Source organism: Camelus ferus, chromosome 5 (assembly GCF_009834535.1).
Source record: "Camelus ferus isolate YT-003-E chromosome 5, BCGSAC_Cfer_1.0, whole genome shotgun sequence".
In the NCBI taxonomy this organism is placed as follows: Eukaryota; Metazoa; Chordata; class Mammalia; order Artiodactyla; family Camelidae; genus Camelus; species Camelus ferus.
In genome coordinates this window covers 50,072,622-50,092,006 of record NC_045700.1, presented here as the reverse complement: position 1 = coordinate 50,092,006, position 19,385 = coordinate 50,072,622, and the positions used below count along the sequence as shown (strand labels likewise).

The 19,385-nt window shown below is 42.4% G+C and overlaps 1 protein-coding gene across 1 annotated transcript in view; it reads left to right on the top strand.

Annotated features, from left to right (window-relative positions):
• PDE11A (phosphodiesterase 11A) overlaps nucleotides 1-19,385 on the top strand; it is a 327,882-nt gene that overhangs the window by 287,526 nt on the left and 20,971 nt on the right. The window contains exons 16-19 of the mRNA XM_032479754.1: nucleotides 1,714-1,791; nucleotides 7,237-7,300; nucleotides 13,068-13,142; nucleotides 15,491-15,574. Coding sequence (XP_032335645.1) covers nucleotides 1,714-1,791; nucleotides 7,237-7,300; nucleotides 13,068-13,142; nucleotides 15,491-15,574 — 301 coding nt within the window. The remainder of the gene's footprint in view (nucleotides 1-1,713; nucleotides 1,792-7,236; nucleotides 7,301-13,067; nucleotides 13,143-15,490; nucleotides 15,575-19,385) is intronic.

Here is a 19,385-nt window from a genome sequence, read left to right as displayed (position 1 = left end):
AACCACATGGCCAGGACAGTACAGCTAGTGAGTGACAGCGATGGTAATGTGAGAAAAGCATGACTATGGTCAAAAGAAGGGAGTGGGCAAGTGAAAAAGATAGTCAAGTTATACAAAGAAAAGGTGTGCATATACCTGCACACCCGAAGCGGGGGGAGCTGGGACTGTGCAGGGCCAGCTCTGCTGAGTGCTATGAGGTTTTGGGGGGAGATTATCCCACTGTGGTATGGCCTTGACCTGTACGCACTTGAAGGGGCAGATCCAGGACCTGTCTTTGTGTCTCAAATAAGGAAGTCAGTTACCTGTCTTCCTGATCAGCCTTCTTTCAGGTAAATGGAGTAGTCCATCTGACCAGATGACAAGAAGTGCATACCACTGGTCAGCTGGCAATGGGAACTTCAGACCAGAAACAGTAGAGCCGGTAGCCCTAAGCAGCTCATCCCTTGTCCCCCGAATTACAATGGGTCAGCACTAAGTGTCTAGGATCCTACTCTCATTTCCACTATAAATGACCTGGTGGTATTTTCCGAAGTGTATTCCTTAAAACATCAGTGCTATGGAATTCTGTGCTTAAGTAAGGGTAGCTAGGCTTCTTTATCTCAGTATTTCTCCGAGCATTCAAAAGACTAGTGTGGGTGGTGAATCTCTAAGAAATGTATACACAGGCAGTATTTCTCAGATCCACTTGGCCAGTGGGATCACAGCACCTCCTAAGATTAGCATTTTATAGGATGCACTTGGGGAAAGGTACTTCAGGATCCTTTAGACAGACTCTTGTTAGGAAGTGCCAAGAAGTTGAAATGAAACCTTGGGAAATGATTCTTAAACAACAAAATGGTGATTTTTTTTTTCTTTTCTCACTATAAAAATGAAAAGTCATATAACTAGGTTAAAGGAAAGTTTGGAAAATAGGAATAAATCACCCTATTTTCACAACTTGAGAAGATTCCCTTCCTGTTTTTTCCATATCTATACGTCTGCAAGTGTGTTTCCACACACGTGTATCCAGCACTTAAAATGTGCAGACACTCTGCTAAATACTTTATATGTATCATCTTGTTTAGTCCTCACAGTAACATGAGTCAGCAAATATAGTCCCCAAGTTAGAGATGAGGAAATTGAAGCTCAGAGAGGTTAAGTGGCTTTCCAAAGTTGCACAGCAAGGAGGTGACTGAGCCATTGTTCAAACAGTTATTTCTGAGTCCGCAGCCTATGTGCTTAAGCACTGAAATGGTGAAATAGTTACTTTCTAACCTCGATAAAAGTGTCCTGAATTTACTACCAGGGAGTTTACCTTATCTTGGATCATCATACAGCTCAGTTCTATGCTGAAAGATAAAAGAACATTCTGGAACTATTCCTGCTTTGTATGTGTCCTTGCCTCCCTTCTCTGACTTTCAGGAAGTGTCACAGGGCTTCACAGCAAGTAATCCCAAATGCAGGGCCGCACTGTTTTCTGTTTTATGGCTTGATAATCTCCTCTGTTGTAAATACATTCAGAAACGATTGTGACTTTTCCTTGAAGCCTCAACATTTTTAAAATAGTGATTTATTTTAATAGCACTTTAGCCTCATGATTTCAAATATTAAGTTACTTGGTTGAGGTGGTCTTACATTTTTCCATAAATGTGTTTATGTTACTCCAAAGACTGAGAAATTTCATTCCAGGTGGTTTTTTTATTTTCTTTCCTTTTTTCATTTGATTTCGTGCAGGAGGAGAACTGAATTCTTCGAACTTGTCAGTAAAGGAGAATATGATTGGAACATCAAAAACCATCGTGATATATTTCGGTAAGAAAAAGCTCTCATGTATGTGTTTCTTCATTATTCGAAGATTTAGCCGCGCTCTTCTGACAGCTCTAAGAGCACGCAAGTGATTTTTAAAGTAACAAATCTTAATTTACATTCAAAACGTTCAGAGATTAGTTAAGTAGCTAGAGAAAAGATACAGAATGCGTCTTTTCATCTTCTTTTATTTTTGCCTCCTCTCCATAAATTTGCCTCCACATTTAGAAAATTGTGTTTGAATTGGTCCCTTTCAGCAAGCCACGGCTTCTTTTTCTAGGGGAGGTGGGCGTCTAAAGTTGGTGGGGAAGAGGGATTTTTGAACCTCTGGAAACAGTTACATAGGACAAACAAAGGAAAGTGGAGAGAGAGTTAAGTTTTGTTTTTCCTTAGAGACCATAGACATTGTAGATAGAAAGATCTGGGTGGTGGAAATGAGTCAGTTCTAGACTTTCACAGGACTGCTTCCCAGTTGTTTAGAAAAGACAGCAGCAAACCATCGGCTTTACGTGGCACGGTTTAGCCACCCGCAGCCCGTCCAGCTGGTGAGGCGCTGTTCCTCTTTCTCTCATACCCTGTCCTACCGTGGTCCCCGCCTCACCCATCCCCAGACTTTCTGGTGTCTTAGTCCTGTTCCAAAGCTGTTAGTATTTCTGGGAAAGGTTGTGAGGCCAGGATTATGGGCTCAGTGTGTCTGCTCCACAGCCAGGCAGCCCTGGAATCGCCCCCTGCGGGATCCCTGGCCCGCCCTGCCCCCGCTGCGGGGACCCCGCCTCCAGCCGCAGAACGCGGAGCCCGCCTGCCCCGTCTTCCCCTGCAGCTGACCTCTCTTCTCACTCTCTCAGCAGAGGCCCCTCTCCTTCTCCCCTCTCTGCATTAGTATTTCTCTGTGTTATCTTTATAGACCTTTTCTTCAACCTTCCAAGTGAGACGGCGGGGGGCGGGGGGGGGGGTGAGTGTGGGAAGGACCCTTTCTCTCTTCAGCACCAGCATCCCAGCCAGCGTCCTATTCCAGTCCCTCTGCCTCCCCTACCCCTCACCCCTAACCTTGCAGTGTCCATGGTACTCTTTTGGCTTTCATTTTCAAAATCGGGTTTTTCCCATCATGAACTTTCTACACCTAAAAAATATGCTTCCATCTCGTCAGCCGAAAAAAAAATCATTCCTAAAATCTGCCTTCTTCCTCAGGACCAATCATAGTTCTCTCCTTCAGTTCCACATTTTGCTCACACTCCTTCTGGCTTTACAAGGCAGCTTCTTTCTTTTCAAATCATTTTTCATTCCACAAGTAATGATAGGAATATGCTTTTCTGTAACAAATTAAAACATCACTGATAAACCCCCAGTTCTGTGAGCATCACTCCCCAGTCCCATGCTCTACACAGCTATGCTTGGTTATCAATTCCTTGCCTCTTTCCAGACCATTGCTGCAGCATGTACGTACGTGTGTACCTGTGGGAAGCATACAATTAGTGTAGATTTGTTTGCTTGTTTGTTTTAACATGGATTACATATTTACATAGCAGTCTGAACTTGCTTGTTTATGTAACTGTATCTCTTGGAATTCTTTCCACGTCCATATGCATATCTTCTTTTAATGTTGCATAGTATTCCAAAGTAAGAGTTTACCACACAGTATTCAGCCATTCCTCTACTGAGGACTTGTCCTTGGGAGGGAATGAATGACTTTCAAAAGGAGCAGAAGTCACATTTCAGCGAGTCCTTTGTCCTCTTCAGCTCCCTTGTTCTCTTCACAGCCCTAATGGCGCTGGCCTTCCCTTTCTTAAAAGCCTCTCGTGCCTTGGCTTCTGACCAGCCATGCTCTTCTGGGTTTCCTACTTTCTTCTGAGCCTTCCTGTTTGTCCTTCTCCAGCCTTTCCTCCTCCCCACAGCCCCCTAAATGTAACTGTCCCCCATGGACCCATTTTTGGATTTCTTCTCTTGTTCCTCAGTGTGTCCACAGACGATCCCACAGGGTTTCTGGGGTCTGGCCTCTCTCCTGAGGGCAACTCCTAAAATGCCAGTGTTCGTTCTGCATCTCTACCTGGATGTTTTCCTGCAGAGGTTTTCAAACTTTTTTTTGCAGGGAACCCCATCGGTAAGAAAAATCTAATTTGGAAGCACAGTGTGTAAAACAGAGGTGAGGGTCTCCAGGATCTCTCTCTCCCCCAGGCTCTGCCCTCCCCGCCACTCCACTGCTAGACTCTGACCATATGCAAGGGAGGTGGGGGCTCTGGAGGAGCACTGTCTTAGAGGATTTTAAAATAGTAATAAAACCAACTAAAAGTCGGTCTGCTTTTTGTCACCACCATGTGCCTGCAATCTAAACAACGTCAGTGACGAGACACTCTTCCCCGAGGAAAGTCTTTTGTTGGTATAAATTCTAAACAATCACTGAGAGTGCTGTGGAGCATCAAGATAATTGATGTGAAAGCTTCACATTAGCACATTACTACTTATCCTTCCATCGTGCATGTACAGTCTGTGTAGGTGAACTCCAAGAGCGTCCAGTTACTCCGTCGGCCCCTGGCATGGGTGGGCTGGGGACACACTTTCAAGAGTAAGTTCTTAATGGTTTGGAACCTTTTGCACTCGACTGGGATGCAGTTTGTGTCTCCAGCCTCTGGGAAGCCACCTTTCAGCTTTTACACAGTCTGCTCAGAATAAACAACGATAGCATGGTGATGGTAAAGACGAAGAGACAGAAGTTGAGTTACTTCAGTTCTGTCCTTCTATATTGACCATTTGGGGTCTGTATTTGTGTTTAAAATTGAAAACAGTGAAACAGAGTGCAGTTTGTTAAGCACAAAATTTAGTTCATACCTGTGCTCTTCTACAGAATTTGAATATATTGTTTAAATTAAGATTTATTTCTTTTGAGTTGCAAGAGGTTTTAAAACTAGAGAAAAAATCAAGAAAATATCGAGAGAGAATGATTGAAATAGCGTTGGCGTGTGACGGAGGAAGGCACGGTGACAGTGATCTGCGCGAGTCTCGGTCGCTCCAGGTACCCACTGTTCTCTCCCTGCCCCACGGAGGACAGAAAGAGTCGAGCCCTCCTCATTCCAGACCATTCATTCCTTCAGTTGCACTGAGCAGAGTGCAGCACCTAACTGTAAATTGGACTGGAGTTATGCGGACCTCAAGACTCAACCAGTTGCTATAAACTAACCCCCTCCTCTCTTACTCTAGAGAAGGCCTTTCCAGTACAGAGGCTTGATCTAAAAGCTAAGGTCAAACTGCTCATTCACCTCCTTCTGTCCTTTCTTTGTAAGCTCCCACCCTTATCCTTGCCTTTCCATCCCCTGCCCTTTTTTATTTTAGGCCCTTATCAATTTATGCTCTCCTACTGGTCTCTCTGCTTCCATTCTCTCTTCCTTCAAACTCTTTCCACCTCTACCACCTAAAGTTCTCTCCTTGAAGCTCTGGCCAAGTCCCTCCTGAGCCCTTAATGGACTCCCCAACGCCAGTGGATAAAGGTTTCAGACACTCCACTGTCCTCCCTCCCGGCCTTTCTCTCTCTTCCTTCTCTGTGTGGACTTTCTGCTCCACTGTAGAGTATTTATTGACAGTAGAGACATTTCTGTCAGACTGTATGCATCCCAGTCTAACTTTGATACCTCCTTGCTGTGTAACCTTGGGCAAGCTACCTGACCTCTCTGATCCGGGAATGCAAAACACTATCTGCTTTGTAAAGTGGAGGTAATAATAGTATCCCTACTTCATATAGAGGTACCACCCACCCAGTAACGCCTGTTCAATAAATGGTAACTCTTAGAATCCTCGTCATCTGATCATGTAGCACATACTCAAAAAACTTGTTAATTGACTGGTTAATGTTGATATGAATTTGAAAAATAAGCTTCAAATTATCAAGCGGATGGAACTTAAGTAATTATCCAAGTTATGGTACAAATAGGCAACCTCGCAGAGACTATTTCCCGTCCCGGAGAAAGACTAGAAAGTCCAATGCATCATCTACAGTCTTGTCGCCCTCAGGTATCAGCAGAACCTAAAATGAATGGCACTGGGAGTGTAGCAAGAGGGGCTGTGGTAGCTTTGTGATGGGCACAGAATCCTGAGTCCTTTCCCCGCTTTGGGCGCATTCCTTAATCACTCCCTGCTTCCATCAGCCTCTCTGTAAAATAGGAGTAACAGCACCTTGTGGTGAGAAGTCATCTGGTTAGTAGTTAGTGAGCAGGTAGCCGGTACAGCACTTAGTGCAGAGGTAGGCACGCGTGAGCGCTGTCGAAGGGCTTCTCACAGAAGATCAAATGTGAAGAACAGACTGACACGTCTCTGCATCGTGCTTAGCACCCGGTGTCTGGAGTTAGGTGCTGCCTGCCTCCAAGAGGGCTGCTCACCCTGGCGCTGCCTGGTTGTGCTTTCAATGACCTATTGTTATCTGCTGGTCTGCCTTGTTCCCTGGAGGGATTTCCTGGGGAAGTTACACAAACCCCACTACCAGCTAGGCCTGCTCTGCCATCTGGGAAGCAGACACGTTTCCAGGGCATTTGAATCCAGCAGGGTATGAAACGTTAACACCTGACATTAGGACGGCCCTCTGACCTTTAGCAACACACCCCTTTCTTCCAAAGGCGGTTAGACAAGATGTGGTTTCCCAGCTCAGATCCTTCATTCCTTTTCATCACATGCTGCTGGTTTTAGTACAAAGAAAGCAGATTTTGGACAAAGAGTATTGCCTGATTTTTCCCCTTCCCATCACATCCAATTAGAAGCATCAGAGCTGTCTATGATTCGAATTTGCTTTTTATATCCATGATTCAGTGTGGATTCTAGGCAAGCCAAGAGAAATCTGCCTCTCAAAAATCTGATTCAGATCTTTCCTGTGCTATTTGCTGTGCCAGAATTAATGAAAGCTGTAGCTGAATATGTTTCTTCTTCATAATACATATAAAACATGGTTGCAGCCAGGTAGTAAACTGGAGTGAAACCGTGTGGCTCTCCTGCGTAAATCTTAGCTCCAATGAAATTGCAGGAGCCCCTAACGGGACATGCAGCTCGCCTCTTTGGTGTGGGTTTTACTCCATCCCCATCAGTCAGTGATACATTGGTAAATAGGTTCATCAGCTATGTATGTAGTATTATATACGGATTCCCTTGCTGAGAGCTAAAAATAAAAAGCCCTGTCCATTACACACTATTTTCAGCAGAGCTTGCTTGGTTCAGGTATAGAGAAAGCAGCGCTTTACTTTCCTTGATCTGCCGCAGACAAAACAAAAGGGCCACCGAGAGTGTGAGCTTTGTCTTCCTAAGCCGTGTGGCCGCATGAAGGAGACGCTGAACATGGGACTACAAACAGTGCTTCCCTTGTTGAAAAGATGTGAGCTGGCCTCAGTCCCTTTTTATTTATTTATGTAGCTAGGACGGGTTTGTTTAGGAATGCAACAAAAGATTATTCAGGCTGTTTTGTTTGGTTCTGTTTTTCAGATCAATGTTAATGACAGCCTGTGACCTTGGAGCCGTGACCAAACCGTGGGAGATCTCGAGACAGGCGAGTGGTGATTAATGGCAGGGCTCAGCAGAGGAGGGACTCGGGGGAGGGGGGGCAGTATTCCCAGAGCCCTGTAGACCAGGCACTGAAACCCCAGTCGATTTGCATCAGTATTAACGTGGTGTAAAAAATAGCGGGAGGCTTAGGCAAGACGTAGTTTATTGCCTGGCCTTTCTTTATCTTGCTTCCACTGAGAAATAATATTCCTGTCTCTGTAAGGGTTTTTTTTTTTTTTTAACGCACTAAATTCAAATAACACTTTGACCATTTCTTAGGGCAGGAGTTTCAAACATAGTGTTTTTGAATAGGTAGCCATGTTTTAGCACAGGTCGTTTTTCACATCAGAGGGGAAAAAAAAAGAAGTACAAAGGAAATTCTATTTTTCTTTAAAGTCTATTTAGAGATCTAAGGGCTCTTTGGCCAAAATGTGCAATATCTAATTAAATTTGTACCAAAAATTTAATGTCTTTACCACCCGTATGATTTCACTGCCCAAAAGTGTTAGTTCTAGAGCAGGAATAGTCTTTAATCCTTAACTACCCGAGTCAAGATCCTTGATTACTTCGTTTGATAGTATTTGGTTAATAGCTCTTTAAGTCTCACGAGGCACCTAGTGGGTGGGCTGTGGGGGCTAAAGTGGTAACTTGCTATCTTAAGACAACATTTTAGGGAAAATCAGATACTCTTATATGGCAATAAGAAACTAATATTTATTAACTAAGTAACTAATGTTAAATGACCACTTTGTAAGTATTATATCATTTAATCTTCAAAATCCCCCTCCCCCCTCCACCGAGCAGGTAGTTACTGTAGTGGGCTGAATGATGCCCACCCAAAGACATCAGGTCCTAATCCCTGGAGCTTGTAAATGTCACCTTAGAAGGAAAAGGGGTCTTTGCAGATGTGATTAAGTTAAGGACCACCATTGTCATCATCATAATTATCCTGGATTGTCCAGGTAGGCCCTAAATTTAATCACGAGTTTCCTTATGAGAGAGAGGCACAGGGAGATCGCATATTCAGGAGAGGAGGAGGCGATGTAAAGACAAGGCAGAGACTGAAGTGAGGTGGCCACAGACAAAGGGATGCTGGCAGCCACCGGAAACTGGAAGAGGCAAACTACAGATTGTCCCCCTGGGTCCTCCAGAGGGAACAGGACCCAGCCAATGACAGTAATTTCTGTTCAGTTAACTGATGGTGAACTCCTGGCCTCCAGAACTATAAGAAAATACATTTCTGTTGTTTGCAGCCACCGGTTTATAGTAACTTACAGCAGCCCTAGGAAACTGATGCAGTGATTACTCCTATTTCACAAAATGGGAAAATTGAGACTTAGGAAGGATAAGTAGCCGGAGGTCATACAGCTAGGAAGTAGTGGAGCTGGGGGTGCAAATCCTAGCAGATTAGGCTTCAAAGCCTTTACTCTTAACCATGTTTTATGCTTTCTTACACAAGAGGCACCAACTAGCATTTTTAAATAATACAAGTGTGTTAGCAGAATGGGCTATGTTATCACTAAGCTCAAAATCTCAGTGGCTTAAACCAGCTTGTCACTCAAGGGTTGGCTGGTTCCCCTTTGTCCTAGTGCTGGGCTTTGGCTGAAGGAGCAGCCACTACCTGGACCATTCAAGCTAGACCCGGGTGCGTCTTGCACTGGCAGTTAAATGCCACCCCCCACCCCAGCAATTGTCACCAGACCCCACCCAACCAGGAAGTGCCATCCTCCCATGTGCCCAGAAAATAGAAAGCCAAAATGCGATTCATTCTCCTTCCTGCAGGCAAAATATGCTCATCCTCTCCCCAAGGGAGACGACCCAAATATCCCATCAGTCGTGGTATCAAGCTCCAAGTCCAGGATCTCTAGGCAACATGTGCTAGTCCCTACATCAGGTCTGGATGCGAATTAAAAACCTACACACATTCAAAATGCAGCCTGTAACACACACCCACACCACAAAATACTCATTAGGACACTTCCTTTCAGAAAGGGAAGAGATGGCAACACTTGGTGGTTTTTTTCCTTCCTTATATTCCTTATCAGAAACAAAGAACTATAGCATCCATCCATCTTCCTCTCTCATGAGTTAGTTCCTAGTACTTTGGGCCTAACAGGTGCCCGTGAGAGAATCACGTTAGTTAAATTATTTCTCTGGACCATTTTGTCTAACTGAGAGGATGTCATGTGTGCCAGCTAATTCATTCAGAGCTTTTAACTGCGTGTGTACTGGGCACATCTTCGATTTGATTCTTGCTGCCAAACTGAGTCTTGATGGGCCTCTGTCATTCAAAACATATCTCGGTTTTTATTCTCACAGTTTGGGGTTAAGTAGCAGCTTCATGTTCTGTCCCTACAAGACCCTGAATTTGTGACTTTCTCTCTTCCCTTTCATTCCTGGTTGTATACCGGCTGACCCTTTTCTGAGCTCACTTCTTATAATACCTAGCAAAACAGTCATTAGCAACCATCACATGCTATTAACTGTTTTCCAGTCTTCTTCCCCTAAGGCTATGCATTCATTAGATACATTATTTGCTGTATTTCCATTTGAAGTAGACAAAATATTTTGCCACTTGTAACACGGTCATCATCCTCATAGCTTCTAACAAATGTTCCCTCTCTATTTTACACCTCGCCCCCAAGCCAATGCCACATATATTTAGGGTTTTTTCCTTTTTCTTTCCTTCCTTTCCTTTTTCCTTCCTTCCTTCCTCCCCTCCTTCCTTCCTTTCTGTAACAGCAGCACCTTACTTCCATACCAATTTTTGTGTTAGTCGAGGACAAGCTAGGCTTTGCTGCAGTAACAAATACATTCTCAGATTTGAGTTGCTTAACACAAATAAAAGTTGATGTCTTGCTCATATCACAGTTCAGTGCAGATGGTGCAGTTTTCCTGTAGATTCTTGGCCAATAAATAGCTCTCTTGCAGTGGAGCCTTAGTTTTCCTTTTAGTGTGACGTACTTGAAGTTGCATGAACCAGGTGACAGTGAAGGATTTGTGGGGTTGTGTAGCTTATTTCTACGTCTCTGCTTACCCCTCCTTTCCCCAGTGTGAGGAGGCCTCCCTCACAGTAAAGTGTGGGAATACACTGTGCAGAAGATGTAGGTGGCTCTTTTAGGTAAGGTGTAGTCCTGGGAGCGGTCCCTATGATAGGGCTGGGAGGGGTGGACGAGTGGAAAGTAGGAGGACTGGGGGGAAAGCAGAAGACTAGAAAGGGAGTGTGTGAGGGATGATGTGCCAGGGCCTTCAGAAGCCCCAGTGAAATGCACGTCACGACTGAAGGAGCAGCAGCCCACGTGGGAACCTGGAAGTGACAGGACAAAGTACTTGAAAGGAAAAAAGTTTCTGCATTGAGATAATAGACCAAAGAGGCCCAACAGCCACGTGTACATGATATAAATATTGTTTCACATATATATGTAATATAACATAAATATATTATATCACTGACATAAATGTTTTATTTTTAGGATTTGAAACTTCTGCTGATCAGTGCAGAAACTCATGAGGTCAGGGAAATAAAATAAATGACTAAAACACAAAACTACCTTTTTCCAATTGTTTTCATCGGACATCTTGTCACAGCTCTAAACTGTAGCTCTCATTTGTATTTGTCTCCAGATTAAACAGGTTAGGTATTTTCAAAAACATACTTGTATGATTTTAGGAAACAGTTGGACAAAAACAATAGAAGCTTCTTTTAAATATATGTATTTCCAATTTCCTGGATGTTGGGTTTTTTTTTTTAATTCCTTTTCAAAATGTTTTTTCACTGGTGTCTATTTCACTTTTCCTTCCTCACATGCATGAATCTAAGCATGTGGGTTTCCCCAGTGATCCCCCAAGGTCTGATTAGCATCTCAATTTCCTGCTTTAATAAACAATTCAATCAGGAGCCACTTAATGGTCCTGATTGGGTTTTTAAGTACAAATGAAACACTGGTACCAGTTGAGCTGTGAAAGAAGCACAGGGGAGATACCCTAGACCGCTTTGGAAAGACCAAGGACAGGATTTTGTTTTAATTCGCTTTCCAGGGGCTGCTGACCTCCGCAGGACTCCCACCTTGAGGTGACCTGATGTGCACACGTGCATTCTTTAGCGCTAAAGACCCACCTCAGAGCAGTCTGAGGGAGAGTTCGGGGAACTGAATAATGAGGCCAGGTCCTTAGGGAACCATTTCTTCTTTAAAAGGAAGGCCAGAGACCAAAGAGAGAGGCCTGGAATGCTAACGTAAAAGGCAGTGGCAGAGAGAGAGAAGTGAGTCAGGTCCTAGAAAAATTGAGTTAATTCTGACTAGTTTTATGCTGTTGAATTTTTCAAATGTTTAAAATCTGAACTGACTATTCTATTTCTTAATAAAGGATTGCATATTTGCTACTTTCAGATGTGTGTGTATTTGGTATTGTTTTTAACTTTTATCAATGGTTACGATTTATGCTTGACAAAATCTCTTGAGAGATACTCTTAGGTAAATTATCTTGATTCTCTGCACTTGACCAAAATTAAACGCTCAAGCCTTTGCCAGACCGAAGAACCTCGTCTTTATGAGTCTGGAATAGGGAACAATTAGTCTGGGGATCCAGATCTTCTTGCTATCAAGTAGTCTGGGATTTGTTTTCTGATCTTCCAGTATTTCATAAATCCAGCTAGTTCATCCCAGAGACATCCTAGTTGCACAGCATAATGTTGTGGGAAATACCTGTCCAGCACCTTTCTGTTACACAGTTGGCTTCCCATAAAGCTATGCTTAGAAGCACAGAGCTTGGGAAGAAGAAAAAAAAAACCTCTTTAAGGGGATGGGTATAGCTCAGTGGTAGAGCATGTGCTTAGCATGCATGAAGTCCTGGGTTCAATCCCCGGTACCTCCATTAAAAAAAAAAATCTCTTTAAGCTTGATTGTCATCAGTAGCTTCTGATCATCCACATTGATGGATGAAAACTGGAAAAATATAGATCCTTAAATTGGAAAACTCCTTATGGTGTTGGGTAGAACAGCCATTCCATTCTGGGTATACCAATGAGAACCTCCCATAAATGAACACTCTCAGTGCATCAATTGAAACAGCCTAAAGACCAAATCACAATCTTCAAACTATATCACAGCACACTCTAAAAGTCTGGTATGAACAGTGAATCTAGCATCAGTCCTGCCACTTGACAGATTGCTACAGTAAGAAGCAAAAGAGGTGCCCTGGGGTTGTCCCCTCCATGGTGCACACAAATCTTGGTACCTTGAAGTCGCTAAGGAGTTTATGTGATGGCAAGACGAAACCAAGCTAAAATAAAAGTATGCAACAAATTAAAGAATTTACATAGAAACAACCAAAAGTTGGCTGATTATTATTACAAATATATTATAAAACATCAGTTATTATTAGGTTATTATTTGCTTCGTTTTGCTGCATATGAGTATTTCCTACTTTGAAGGTAGCAGCCCTGTGGCTCATCCAGAATATGGAAGCTATACTGTCAGAGATCATCTATTGCCATGCATCTAACAATACACTGCAACTGTACGCCAACCCTATTTCAATATAAATACATACATACATACATACATAAATTGCACAAATTCTTCTGATTAAAAGTAAATTACTTTCATTGATTAAATCCTGTAATACCCTCAAACACAAAAAGTTAATTACTTCCTCATAAGTTTTTAAATGATTGTCTTGAACATAACTACCATACATGTAAGCCAGAAATAACTTCTGAGTCTCATGATAAATTACACATAACCATAAACTAAAATATTTCTATGTTTCAGGTGGCTGAACTTGTAACCAGTGAGTTCTTTGAACAAGGAGATCGGGAGAGAGCAGAACTCAAACTCACTCCGTCAGTAAGTTCATCCTTTTCTTTTGATGGATTTCCTCTTTTGAAGGACATTTTCAGAAATAATTCCCAACCACACCTTGAAAATGAGAAAGACTGAGAATAGATTTAAGGAAGCACTCCTGAAAGTTTCAAACTTTAATTAAACTTAGATGCTAAACCCGCTTATTCCCAGGTTTCTGACTAAGAGAGCTGATCTACTTAACAAGCATTTGCTGCACTCCCACAGTGGGACAAGTAGGCACAAGGGAGGATTGCAGAGTGGCATTTGAATAACTCAGAACCCTAGGCTGGTGTTTCAGATGTGGTCGATGGCTACTTTGGAACAAAAATACAGAAAAAAATTAAAGTCAAGCTGTCCAGGCTTGAGGAGCTAGAACAGGCAGCCGCAGTAAATAATGGATATTCTGGATTTTACTTTCCAATTTTGGACTTTCCAAAATCCCAAAAGCAAAGCATTTCAAGTCCCTGTTTTCTTTCTTGCAAAATGAAAATTTGCACCTGGGGAACCAGGTGCTGCTGATTGAAATGCTGTTTATGTTGGATTCGTCCCTTCAATTATTATTTGAGATGCTTCCTGTACGCTAAGGATGATGCTGTTTTTACTTATCAGGAGACAAAGACATAAATGCTTCAATCATCCCCACAAGGGGAAGCGGCCTCTTTATTCTTATGAATGGGTAGCTAGAAACATGTCACCTGGCGACTCTAAGACTGGTGTAGAGTATTTTAAAGCCTGCACAGCACAGGAGATTCAGTGAGGCTCAAGGAAAGTATCAGTTGTCAAGAATGTCTTTTTCTGAGGATTCAAATCAATTCAGTTTGGGACATTTGGAGGTATTTATAAGATCTTCAAGTTCTGAAACACCTTTCTTTGCTGACGTTTAAAAACAAGGGAAAGCAGCAGAACCAGCTCCTCACTTAGGTAGTTTCACCTGCTTGGAGTCAGCACTCATGGCCTTACTAATTTTGACTGTTCTTACTTTGTTGCTTACCCTTGAAAGGTCAGGAGACTACATAGATTAAAAACACCCATCAATTATTATAGTTTCCAAAGCAACATCTACTCATGCTGTTTGCAGAACATCCCTTTGTTCTTTTCTGGTGATGTCACCAAATTTGGTTGTAAAAGTAAGACACTAAATTAGGATACACAGCTAGTGTGTAAAATGTAGCACAGCCCAAATTTCTGTCAGCTATACATATATCTATTTTCAAATGAAAGCTTTTCCCATCTTTAACAAACTGTTTCAGAGGCATCTTCTGTAGGGTTTACAGTGCAGCGATCCCACAGGTCATTTAATTAAAGGAAAAAAATATGAGTCAATTGCCGGCCCCGGCAAGCTGGCACTAAGTGGCATGACACTGGGAACTTCGGAGGCTTAGGTAAGGGGTTTTCTGAAGACATAAATGAAATTAATTTTGTGGTGGAAACATAGCTGTAAGTGCTGCTATCTCCCCTCGAAAGCCCATTAACACGGCTGATGACCATCTCCCGGGAGAGGTCTGGTTGCTGCGGCAGGGTATCCCTCGTGAGTCCTTCTCCAGAGATGCCTGGAAGCGCATGCCCCCAGATCTGACACCTGCTTGTGTTCATTATTCCTCAATATTTAGGAATAAAATTGTCCAAGAGCCCTTTCAGGTGTCATAGTCCCAAAGGTCATCAGAGTAGCTTCACGAAGATGAAGGCTAATGTGGACCACAGCCAGATTAATACTGGAAGCAGTGAGTCAGTTAATACAACATGCTCGAACACTTTCAAGTATCATTATAACGTTAAGTTTTATTAAAGACTGGAGATAAGAATGAGGACCCCCCCAGTCACCTATCCAATGATAGATAAAAATTTAGGAATTTATTAATGACAGAATGTTACTGAAAAACACAGAATTGTCAAACCAACACCCCACCCTGAAAAAATAATATAAATAGTTCTTATTTTAAATGAAATTGCTTTTAAGGATCTTTTCCAAGCTATCCCACCCTATCACTATAAAAATTAAAACCTGCACTATTTTTGTGGCAATAAAATAAAACATTTCCCCTTCCTTTGACTTGCACCCAATTCTGAGTGACCTGATGACTTTAGTGGCAGTTACCTATATCTGAAGACAGATTTTGGCCCAGAGGAGTTGCGTGCTATGAAGTTTAAATAAATTCACTTACAAATCTCATAAAAAGAGGTGAAAATACTTTACTTCTCATCATAGATAAAGGACAAGAAATACATGCAAAGGTTTATGGTGACTTGTGAAGAGTTCTGTTCGTAAAAACCGTATCATTGTGGCAGTGTTTGACAAAGCACTGATAAAAGACTCCAGTGTAATAAAGCAATGTTCTCTTCCCCCATTCTAGGCTATTTTTGATCGGAACCGGAAGGATGAGCTGCCTCGGTTGCAACTGGAGTGGATTGATAGCATCTGCATGCCTCTGTATCAGGTACTCATGGTTTGGAAGGGTCCACGTGTTCTGACCCAGCCAGGAAAGAGGAGCGAATGCACCGCACTTTGAGAAGGATTAGTTTTAGAGCATCCTTCGACGGTGTGTATGTTGCCAAATGCCAGTGGCTGCTTATTTTTTCTCAGATTTCTGATCATCCCCCTGGGAAGTGTTGGTACTAGGAGGCCAGAGACCTGAGTTCTCCTTGTAGGTCATAATCTCCCTGGGCCTCAACTCCCTCCTCTATAAAACAGGGATAATAATATTTTATCTCAGTAGTTCTCAAACTGTGCCCCATGGAATGCAAGTACCCAGCCCTAGCCTAACGGGTATCTTTTCAAAAAGAGCTCTCAGGCCCAACAATTAGGGAACCTCTGTGCACGATAAAATACTGAAGGCTCAGAGAAGCTCTTCAGGAAAGAGGTTGGACCTTGATTAATTGTGAATTTTTCAAACATTAGGCCATGGAAATCTCTTTCAGTTTTTTGGTTTGTCTTTTACTCTTATTGGTATCATTTGAGATACAAGAGTTCCACAAAACATGGTTTTCTGCTCTGACTCCATGGTCTGGGCCATGGGGTTTTGAAAGGTACCTTCCGTCTTAAACCTCTGCCTCTGTCTGAGCCACATGTGACACGTGGCAGACACTGAACACTGAGCAAGACGCACCAACATGTCCTAGCTCTGCTGCGCGTGTTCGGGACCCTGCTCCTGGCAGAGAGACCAGTGTCATCAGCTTTGCATGTTCACACTCCACTTTTTGGGTAGGATTAGGGCTGATACCAGTTAACACTCACAGTTTAGTGTACATTGGCTTTTAATTCTACTTCTAAGCATTTGCTTTCATGTGTAAAACCTGGTGAGTTCTTTACCCCCTACCTACCTCAATCAGACTGAGCTGCTTTTTTAACTTCAAAGTGAGAAACACATGCAGGGAAAGCCAAACGGCTTTATTTCTCACTCTGTGTAACTCCATTAAAAACACAGGATTGTTTTTTAAGGACCTCACAACCATTAAGTTTCAGGCGTATCTACCACTTTGCAGCACTTTTAGGAACTGCTGAGCCCTGTCACATTACTCTAAAAAAAAATAAAAATAAAAAACCTAGAACACTGTCTTGAAGATAGAAATGTAATTTCTTAATGGCTATAAACAACAATAGTAAATTATTTTTTGTTTATTATGCATTAAATACATGATAGCATAAAATCAGACAAATAAATCTTTAAAAGAATCTGAAATAGATCTTTTTAGTTCGACATGGGACATAATGCTCTTTTACTTAATAATGAAAGATTGGGTGAAAAATCAAGAATGATGTCTACTTTATTGTAAGAGCACCCTCAATTCTCTTTTCTTCCCATCTGCTTCTCCCATCCTCCCTCCTCTGGTGTCTCTGAATAAGCTGGGTCCCCATGTGGAAGGCTCACTGATGTTGGGTCAGATGTATCTGGCTTTGCTAAATTGACCTTGACTATCTACGTTGGATTATTTTTTAACATTATTCCCTTTCCTGTGCACACTTAGGAAATAAATGAGATGAATTCTTGCAATTAATAAATTCCTTTTACTGTGGGTAAAGCTTACGATGATGAAGACATGTATTTGTGGGGCTGATAAATTTTTGGTATTAGTCTGCAAAGCCACTTTGGAATGAACCCACGTCCCTTCCTATGTGATAAGTAATAGTAAATGCTGGAAAGGACTCTTCTTTGCTTTTCCATGCTAACTTAAATGTTTCATTACTGATTCACAATCCTGTGGGCTTATTTTTATATGTCCCATTAAATACTTTGAAATCTTCAGGTTAAAAAGGAAGTTACTTGAATTTAAAATGAAAATAGCTGTTTCCAGAATTTAGAGAGTAATATCACCACATCATTACTGATTTTTTCCCATCTGTTTCGCTTTATTATTGATCTGTGACATTAGATACACCTGCTATTTTTATCCACAGGAAATTGACATATAGAAAGTTTAGGTGACACTCACATCAAATGAGATTGTGTCCCACTCATCTGTGACCTTGGTTTTGGTGTAGTGACCTTTCTACAGTCTCACTTTATCTCTGCTGGACATTCTCTCACAATCTTTTCTTATTAAACTAACTGAAGAAAGTCGTGGCATCTGGGGATGTGGAAGGAGCTGTTTGTAAAAGCTTATCTTCATACCTACTGCTGTCTTCTCAGCGAACGAAGCATGAAAATCACACTTTTTTTGAAACTCCTTCTCATCACTTTTTTTTAAAACTCACAGGTTTCGCTTGTAAATTCTTTACGATAATTTATATATATTGTAGATTTATATAATTTTGAAACCAACACTTCAAAAAGCCCTCAAACTGAAACCTTGTAGGGTGACTTTAAATGTATTGCTTCTCGGCCTTTTGGCTAAGATCAAGGATAAATGTCCTCCATGAGCGTCCCTATCGTGTCCCTCCTCGAACAGTTGGGTGTTTTTCCTCATGTAACCGGATAATCTCACCTTCACACCGGTGCTGCAGAACTGACATGGAATCAGCCAGAGGGCAGGAATCGCCATTGGTGCCGAGTCACCAAGGCCTTAGGAAATGACTCACCAAGCAAGGAAGGTCCCTGATGCGACACTGGTCACTGAGGCAAAATGTCTTCAGGAACTCAGGTTGTTGCCGAAAAGTCAGTTTAGCGTTTTTAACATGAACATACAATAACAGCCTGAAAAGATAGAGGCAAATAGGAAAGCATGCAGGTGGCAGGCGTCCCAAGCCATGAGACACAACACAGTCTGCATTATGGAGCATAAGAATCCAGTGTGGCTTTGCTAAGTCAACCTGAGCAGAGGGAAGAAGAACAGTACCTGTGAGGCCAAAAAAATGTCCTTTTAACGGCCAGGGCCCTGCCCCCAAGAAACGTCATGTAGAGCCTGAAACAAACAGATACGTACTTAGCGATCAGGAATCTCCTTGCAGGGGCAGCCGAGTGAGAGATGCAGTCCAGCGAAGGTAGAAGCCAACCAAAGGCACACCACGGCTGGATTCTGCGGTAGGGGCGGCACAGGACGAGGCAGGGAGGGTGCAGGAGGGTGGAGATGCAGCTGGGCTGCAGATACAAGTACGGTGTGAGTACAGCTTTTTTACTTCATCGACTGTCACTGTCTCACTTCCTGGTTTTGAGAGGGTGGTACTCTGTCAAAATAGATCAAGCACTTTCCCACTTACTCTCTGGTTTGCTGAGTTTAGTCTCCCCTCCAAGCAAAGGGTACATTATTAATACTCTCTGGTGCCTGAAAGGCTATTTATTTGTGTGCCTAGGTGGGAACCCACAAAAACCCCGGTACATTTTAGATGCCCGTTGCATTTAAAATTGAAACTCTTATCTCTGGGACAACTTCAATTTCCAGTCAATTTGTGTTGAGGGAAAGCAATGAGAATCCTCTCACCCGCCAAAATCTATTCAATAGAAAGTTTCTTAAGTAATCTACTGATTGACTGAAAGTGACTGAAGGAAAATATACAAATGTATCTAATAAAGCAATGGGGAGGGAAGGAACAAGCAGAGAACAGTCCCAGATCTGTGGATGGTTATATAGTAGGGAGATGTGACGTGCTTATATGCATATGTTTGTATGCGAGTGTATAATTCTCCAGAACTTGCTCATCTTTTTAATCTTATGCTTCCAAACTTTTCCTTAAAAAAATAGAAAATGGTCCTAACAGGCAGAAGTCATGATTTATCTGTGACAGCATTTTAATCAGGAAGCATATAGGAAGCCCAGAGTGGGCAGGGAACCATCCAAGCGTGTTCCCCAAGAGAAGACTAAAGCCCTGGTTAG